This window comes from Thamnophis elegans, chromosome 13 (assembly GCF_009769535.1).
Source record: "Thamnophis elegans isolate rThaEle1 chromosome 13, rThaEle1.pri, whole genome shotgun sequence".
Lineage (NCBI taxonomy): Eukaryota > Metazoa > Chordata > Lepidosauria > Squamata > Colubridae > Thamnophis > Thamnophis elegans.
In genome coordinates this window covers 18,589,494-18,598,256 of record NC_045553.1, presented here as the reverse complement: position 1 = coordinate 18,598,256, position 8,763 = coordinate 18,589,494, and the positions used below count along the sequence as shown (strand labels likewise).

Genomic DNA, 8,763 nt, shown 5'->3' with positions numbered 1-8,763 from the left:
AGGTATCCAAGCCTGACAGACACTAGCCAGGTGGCCCTTTTTCCCACAATGCCAACACATGGCTGATTTGAATTTACACTGGGATCTCAGGTGTTTGCCACCGCAGCTTAAACACCCTCTCCAATTTCTTCTAGGAGTGTCTCCCCGATTGTTGCCTATTTTAAGGCGACTGACATCGATGTCCGCCTTGGATTCGTTGTCTAAACTGTCACTCTGGTTGTGAACTGAAGTAGCTGCAGAAGCAATGCTGGCAGCCAACTGGTATCGCTGAAACTCTGATTTTTCAGCCATTTCAGTCACCCTTGCTTCATCCACAGCAATTTTCAGGGTCAATTCAGCCCTTGCAAGGAGTCAGTGTTGCAAACGCATGTCATTAAGTCCATATATAAATTGTTCCAGCAATGCCTCGTCCAAATCGCCAAATTCACAGTGAATGGCTGCAGCTCTCAGTGAGGCAATGTAGTGGCTGATAGACTCAACTTCCACTTGCATACATTTGCGAAAAAGGTGCCTACGAGCGAAACGCGATGGTGTAGGACCATAGTGTGCTTTCAGCTTGGACAGCAACGAATCCCAGGCAATGACATGTGCAGGAGTTGGAACTGCCATGGCCCAGGCCGTTGCAAGCATGTCTGGGCCACAGCAACTTAGAAATACCCCTCTCTTCCTTTCAAGGGAAAGGCCAGTTAAACCGTTGGCCTGAATGAAACATTCAAATCATTCAAGGACTGCCTCCCACGATTCCTTGTCAGGTCTGTATTCTGCAAAAACGTTTGCGGTAGCCATTGTTGCTATTGCACGCGTTGGTAATGTATGTGGGTCAGTTAAAAACACCTTCATCACCAGTTTTATGTTTCTACTTGAAGAATACATTAACTGAGGAGACGAGGTTACTGTAACGGTTTATTGGAGCTCTTGCTACAAGTAACGGAATTAACAAACTCTCCTGTCTGACAACTCTTTTATAGCCGAGCTGTCAGACGGGCAACCAATGGAAATACTCGACTGTTTCCTCGAGCCGGCACGGACACATTGACCAATCAGAGGACACAACACACCATCTCCCCACCCGCACCCCCGTCAAACAAAGCCAGAAAGGCTGGGGAACTCCATGGTAAAACATTAATTGTTCTTTCCTGAATCACTGCAGGTTAATTATGTGAAATGATTATTGGGAAATTCCTGGTTAGTAATTTGCTGAAAAGTGACAGAAAATTCAGGAGTCTAATGATATTCCATCCTACATTCCAGTAAGTCTGAATAACAGAATTGGAAGGAACCTTGCAGGTCTTCTAGTCCAACCCCCTGCTCAAGTAGGAGGCCCTATGCAGTTCCAGATAAGTGGCTGACTCTTTCCAGTCTCTACATCTTTTTTATAATATGGTGATCAAAACTGGATGCAGTATTCTTTATTTTCCAGAAATTTTTTATTCTCTTACATAGCATTTTAAATATACATTCACACAGTTGTTGTTCTTCTATACATTTATTATTCTTATACATTTATTATTTCATTTAATAGGTTATAATATACAATTTGGGTTGCTTTATTTACCATCCTTTATTCCTGTTGTAACACCACCTCATTTTCCCTTTCTTTTCTCCCTTCCCCCTTCTCTACTTTCTTCCTTCTTCTTCTCCTTCCACTTCCTTTTTCCCTTGTCTTTCTTCTGCTCCTCCTCTTCCTCTCCTTCTCTTCCTCTCCCTTCCATCCTCCTCTCCTTGCCTCTTTCTTTTTTTCCCCATCTTCCTTTCATGTTCTCCTCCTTTCTCTCCTTCTTTTCTATTATTGTAGGTGTCTCTTTCCAGCCTCAATTTATATTTCCTTGGGATGATATTTTCACAGACCCAAATATAATTTGATATCATTTCTTATTCCCTTATCTTCACTAATCTATCCTAGCTATATTTTCCTCCCCTTTATATCTCGCTCTTGGCTGTATACTTATATATTTAATATTTTCTTTTCTGTTTTCCCCTTCTCCCTACTTTTCCATTTAACAGTGCCTCGTCTGGGTTCTATATCTTCTCTCTATTTTATTTTCTAGTTTCCTTTCTCTAGCCAATCATAGAATCTTCCCCATGTCTTGAAGTACTCCAATTTCTTTTTATCCTTTATTTTCATTGTCAACTATTCATCTCTGCACAATCTAATATATTTTTTATTATCTCTTCATCTGTTGGTAGCTTATTTGATTTCCAATTTTGGGCAAATACAATTCTTGCTGCTGTAGTTACGTATATAATCAAATAGGTATCCTCTTTCTTGAATTTCTCTGGGATAATACCCAATTAGAATATCTCTGGTCTAAATTTTATTCCTTGTTGTAACATTTTCTTTAACCATACTCTTATCTTAGTCCAATATTCCCTTGCTTTGGCACATGTCCACCACATATGATAGTAGGAGCCTATTGCTTGTTGATACTTCCAATAATTTGCTGATTATTAAGGAAGTATGCAATGGAGTACCCCAAGGCTCTGTTTTAGGTCCAGTACTCTTCAACATCTTCATCTATGATTTGGATGAGGGAATAAATGGGGAACTCATGAAATTTGCAGATGACACCAAGCTGGCAGGAATAGCCAACACTCCAGAAGATAGGCTTAAGATACAGAAGGATCTTGACAAACTTGAACATTGGGCACTATCTAATAAAATGAAATTCAATGGTGAAAAGAGTAAGGTTCTACATTTAGGCAAGAAAAATGAAACGTGCAGGTACAGTATGGTGGTTCCTTGCTCAATAGTAGTAACTGTGAGGGGGATCTTGGAGTCCTAGTGGACAACCATTTAAATATGAGCCAGCAGTGTGCAGCAGCTGCCAAAAAAGCCAACACAGTTTTAGGCTACATAAACAAAGGGATAGAATCAAGATCATGTGAAGTGTTAATACCACTTTATAATGCCTTGGTAAGGCCACACTTGGAATACGGCATTCAGTTTTGGTCGCCACGATGTAGAAAGATGTGGAGACTCTGGAAAGAGTGCAGAGAAGAGCAACAAAGAAGATTAGGGGACCGGAGAGTAAAACATATGAAGAACGGTTGTAGGAACTGGGTATGTCTAATTTAATAAAAAGAAGGTCTAGGGGAGACATGATAGCAGTGTTCCAATATCTCAGGGGTTGCCACAAAGAAGAGGGAGTCAAACTATTCTCCAAGGCACCTGAGTGTAGAACAAGAAGCAATGGGTGGAAACTAATCAAGGAGAGAAGCAACTTAGAACTGAGGATAAATTTCCTGACAGTTAGAACAATTAATTAGTGGAACAGCTTGCTTCTAGAAGTTGTGAATGCCCCAACACTGGAAGTCTTTAAGAAAAAAATAAAAAATAAAAAAAATTATTAAGGAAATAAATAGATCAATTCCAAAAATGACAAAAGAAATAAGACTTTATTATTACTGGAAGGATACAGGTTGATATATGAACATTGATAATAAAAAATTTAGTAGTAATTTAGTAATCTCTAGAGTGCTATGTTAAATAAATAATTGATAAGGATAATAAGGTACATACATGTGTACATACATTTGATGAGAGGAAATTTGATATAATTAGCAAATGAATTTCTATTAATAAATAATAACTATAACGATAACAATGAAATGACAAGGGATATAGTTAACAATATATATATGTACTGGCTCAATAAAAGGAATTGAGATACAAATCCCACAGCGACTTGGAATAGAGGATTATAAATTTTGTTATCAAGCATAATTAATTCTTACTTAGAACATGTTATAAAGGTGTAATGTTAGTGGATGATATTAGAAATAATGAAATGTGGTTGTTGTTTTAATTTTGGATTGTTTTATGCAAAAGGACGTTAAAACAATTATAGTCAAATGAGAATTGTGAGATGTTTTTGATTTTAAATATACAATGTGATATGAACTATAAGTAGTGATTGTGGAAGAGATGCACGAAAGTTATTTGTAACCAATTGACACACTTCTACAATATGTAACGAAAGATGACTTTTTTTGAATGTTGCTTGGTTTTAATTATATATTGTGTTTTTATGTTATTGTATGTCCTCCCCTCCCATACAAGTTGTTAGCCGCCCTGAGTCCCCTCAGGGAAAAGGGCGGCCTATAAATAAACTCAAAAAAAAAAAAAAAAAAAAAAAAAAGATGATGAACTCAAATATTGTAAATGAATACACTCAATTGCTGGAGAAAGAATTAAAACTTTTTAGAATAAATAAAAAAGAAGACACCTCAATTCAAAATCTCTGGGACACTATGAAAGCATACACAAGAGGCCTCACGATTGCCTACATGGCGAGAAAAACTAGAAAACAAAAAGAGCAAAAAGAATGTATGCAGAAAGGACTTATGGATGTTGTATATTCATGAGCTATGCAAATATAGCTCATTCAGTTCAGTACTTTTACAAAAGGCCAGCAACAGCCTGCTGCCTCCGGATTGGCCAGGACGCAGCAGGAGCTGTTGCCGGCTGAGAGATACACTTGATTGGACCAGGGACTTGACAGCTGTTGCTGCCCAGTCCCCGGTCTCCTATTGGCTGTTCACGTTATATAAATACCTTGGCGCGTGCAGCGCCTGTTTGAATCGCTGTCACTTCGTTCTTCCGTTTAAATAAAGGTTGTTCTAGTTGTTACCCTGGCTCTCGCATCCTTCATTTCCCAGTCTTCAAAACTGGCGACGAGGGTGGGATCCAGCGATTCCCGAGTAGCCTAGGGAAGAGAGAGTGAAGAATCAGCCAGCTGCCACAAGCCGCGATCCGCGCCGGCAACGAACGCTGACGGAGGAAAATTTCTTCCCTTTTGCCTCACTCTCCACTGCGTGCCTTCCTCCTAACTCTCCGCCAAAATGAATTCAGTCTTGCCTCCATTCGCTCCGTACGGCTCGGCCGGAGAATCCTGGGAGGGATTCATGGAGCGGTTTGAGACGTACCTCATCGCATCAAAAAACCAGGCACAAACAGATGAAGAAAAATGTAGCTTTTTCCTCTCCTGCTGCGAACCTTCCATGTTCGCCTCTGCCAGGGCTTTGGCCGCTCCTAGGCCAGCGTACACACTTGGCTGGGACAACTTAATGGCCAGGCTGAAGGGACATTATGCCCCGACTCCTTCAAAAATCGCCCGCCAGTTCGCATTCCGCCGCCGGGTACAAAAGCCGGGCGAATCCATAAGTCAATTTTTGGAATCCCTGCGCACCACTGCCGCACAGTGTGACTTTTCAAACTTGGAGGAAAACCTGGTGGAGCAATTCGTGTGTGGAGTGCGGGACGTCCACCTGAGAGGCCGAATGTTCCGCAACCACGACATCACGCTGCTGCAAGCGGTGGAGACTGCCAGAGCGGCTGAACTCTCGGAGCAGTCCACCGCTGACCTGGAACGGTTGCAGCTGGCCTCTCAGGCACCAGGGACCATTCCACACGCTCCACCAGCATCCCAGATCTATGAGATTGACGAACTGCCACCTCCCGATGATCCGCCCTCCGAAACTGTGGGGCAGTTGCGGGCGCAACCGAGGCGAAGACAGCCTGCACCAGCAGCGGCACCTCCTGCAACCAGGACCGCCTGTCTCAGTTGTGGCGGCCGCCACGACCGCTCAGTCTGCCAATTCCGAAACGCTATCTGCCTCCGTTGCCAGAAGCCGGGGCACATTGCCCAAGTCTGCCGGGCATCCTTGCCTGCCCCGCCTTCTTCCAGGCCAACGCGCAATCTAGACCGCAGCCGCGCCGCCAGCCACCGCGGCCAACCCGCCGGGGAGATGACTGCCACAACGTGTCCTTGCCGCAAGCTGCTGAGGGCTCGGTCAGCCAGGCCTCCGCCGGAGCCCGGAAGATCGCAGCCACCATCCAGCTGGAAGGTCAGCCGTGCCAGATGGAGGTGGACTCCGGCTCCTCCCGCTCTCTGCTGTCCTGGGTTGCGTTCTCCCACCTCTGCCCAAAAGTTGCCCAAACTCAGTTGTCACCGGCCCAAACAGTCCTAAGGGACTACCAGAGAAACCTAATTCCCACCCTGGGGTTCTTCCCTATTACTGTTAAATACGGCGCTTTCCAAGGGAAGCTGCCAATCTTGGTAGTTAAAAAAGCCCTGCCGGCCCTCCTGGGCCTTGATTGGTTTCCTGCCCTGGGGTTGTCCATTGGGGGGGGTGCACCGGGTAGTTCCCACTTCCTTGGAAGACGTTTTAAATGAATTTGCTGACGTTTTCGACGGCCAACTCGGCTGCTATAAGGGCACCCCCATCTCTCTGAGCCTCGATCCCCAGGTTGCTCCCATTAGGCTGAAAGCCCGCAGGGTGTCTTTTGCCTTGAGGGCCAAGGTTGATGCCGAGCTTGATAAGCTCCTGGCGCAGGGAGTCATCGAACCCATTGACCATGCCCGCTGGGAGACACCCATCGTCCTCCCAGTCAAGCCTGATGGGTCGGTGAGGATCTGCGCCGACTACAAGTCGACGATCAACTTGGCCCTTCAGGCAAACCCCTATCCAGTCCCTGTAGTGCAACACCTGCTCCATTCCTTGGGGCAGGGTTGCACATTCACCAAACTGGATATGGCGTAGGCCTACCAACAGCTCCCAGTGGATGACGATGCGGCGGCTGCCCAGACCATCGTCACCCATCGTGGGGCTTTTCGTTGTCGCCGCCTTCAATTCGGCGTTTCCGTGGCCCCGGGGATCTTCCAGAGCCTCATGGAGCGGTTGCTCCATGGGCTACCGGGCGTTGTACCGTATTTCGATGATGTTCTGATCGCTGCTTCCAGCCGCTCAGAGCTCATCGAAATACTAAGGAAGGTCCTCAGTCGTTTCAGGGGCGCGGGCCTAAAACTCAAGCGCAGCAAATGCTCATTTGCTGTTCCTAAGGTGGAATTCTTGGGCTTCTTGATTGACGCCCAAGGCATCCACCCCACACCTTCCAAGGTGGCAGCCATTAGGAACGCCCCGGCACCCACCTCCAAGGCGGAGCTGCAGGCGTTCCTAGGGCTTCTGAACTTCTACGCCCCCTTCATTCCTCACAAGGCGTCACTAGCCGAGCCGCTGCATCGGTTGCTCGACCGATCTGCGGCCTGGCGCTGGGGGAGCCGCGAAGCGCATGCGTTCGCGGCTGTCAAAGAGACGCTGACGTCATCGGCAGTCCTGATTCAATACAATGACAGGATGCCTCTAACGCTAGCGTGTGACGCCTCCCCCTACGGGGTCGGGGCGGTCCTGAGCCATGTCCTCCCGAATGGCTCGGAGGCCCCTGTGGCCTTTTACTCCCGGACACTCTCCTCGGCGGAGCGCAATTACAGCCAGATCGACAAGGAGGCTCTGGCTACAGTGTCCGGGATTAAGAGGTTTCAAGATTACCTCTACGGTCGGCCTTTCACTCTTGTCACCGACCATAAGCCACTCCTTGGGCTTCTGGCAGGTGACAAGCCGACCCCCCCATCCTCTCCCCCCGCATGACACGTTGGACGGAATTCCTTGCAGCGTATTCTTATACGCTGCAGTACTGTCCTGGCAAGCAGCTAGGGCATGCTGATGCCCTGAGCCGCTGCCCCTTGCCGGAGACTGACACCGCCCCTGTGCCAGGCCTCTCTGTCCTTTCGATCGCGTCTTCCGGCCTCCCCATCTCTGCCGCGGACGTCGCGGCCTACACAAAGGCCGATCCAATCCTCTCCCAGGTCGCTTCCTGGGTCTTGAGGGGATGGCCTACAGACAAAGTGGCAGAGGGCTTTCGGCCCTTCAAAGCTAGGCAAGCGGAGCTCTCCCTCTACAGGGGGTGTCTCGTTTGGGGGGATCGGGTAGTGATCCCTGCTGCACTTCGGCCACAAGTTCTGCCTCTGCTCCACAAGGATCACCCAGGCATAGCGCGGATGAAGGCTTTGGCCCGTAGCTATGTCTGGTGGCCCTTGTTGGATTCAGAGATAGCGGCCTATGTAGGCCGCTGCACTACATGCCAACAGTCTAGGCCCAACCCCCCCGCCGGGCCTGCTCGCGAGTGGGAGGCTCCGAGAGGCCCGTGGTCACGCCTCCACATTGATTTCGCTGGTCCCTTCCACGGCCAGAACTTCTTGATTGTGGTGGACGCCTACTCCCGGTGGGTGGAGCTGGTCCTGATGGGCTCCACCACGGCCGAGAGTACGGTCCGGGCCTTAAGGAGGTTATTTGCAACCCATGGGTTGCCGGACTGTTGTTTCTGACAACGGGCCCCAATTTACGTCCACCACCTTTCAAGGGTTCCTGGCTGAGCAAGGGATCCAGCACACGCCCACAGCACCGTACCACCCAGCCAGCAATGGCCGGGCGGAGCGGGCAGTCCGCTCAGCAAAGGGGGCCCGGGGCCGCATGGACCGGGGCGATTGGCAGGCGAGAGTGGCGGCTTACCTGCTAAGCCAACATTCCACCCCCTGCCCAACGACCAACAAAAGCCCCGCGGAGCTCTTGATGGGCCGGCGCCTGCGGACTCCCCTGGATAGGCTCCATCCGCTCTATTCAGGGGATCAGCCGAGCAACCTGGGGGTCATCCCTGCCCGTTCCTTTAAGCTTGGGGACCTGGTCTGGGCCCGCTCCTTCTCCGGGGATCCCCAATGGGTTCCAGCCACTGTAACCGCCCTGACAGGCCCCTGTTCTTTTAGGGTCGGACTGGCTGACGGATCCCAATGGAGGCGCCACCTGAATCAACTAAGGAGGTGCCTCCCGCCACAGGCCGGCAATCCGGACCACTCTCAAGACAACACCGCACACCCGGGGTTGCCGAATGAGGCCTTCGCTGAATCAGGCCTCGCCTTTCCATTGCCA

At 48.5% G+C, this 8,763-nt stretch overlaps 1 protein-coding gene across 1 annotated transcript in view; it reads left to right on the top strand.

The window, feature by feature from the left end:
- The first annotated feature begins 1,048 nt into the window (after nucleotides 1–1,048).
- Nucleotides 1,049–8,763, top strand: part of LOC116516428 (solute carrier family 2, facilitated glucose transporter member 11-like) — a 47,415-nt gene continuing 39,700 nt past the window's right edge. The window contains exon 1 of the mRNA XM_032228897.1: nucleotides 1,049–1,114. Within this exon, the coding sequence (XP_032084788.1) occupies nucleotides 1,112–1,114 (3 nt within the window). The 5' untranslated portion in view covers nucleotides 1,049–1,111. The remainder of the gene's footprint in view (nucleotides 1,115–8,763) is intronic.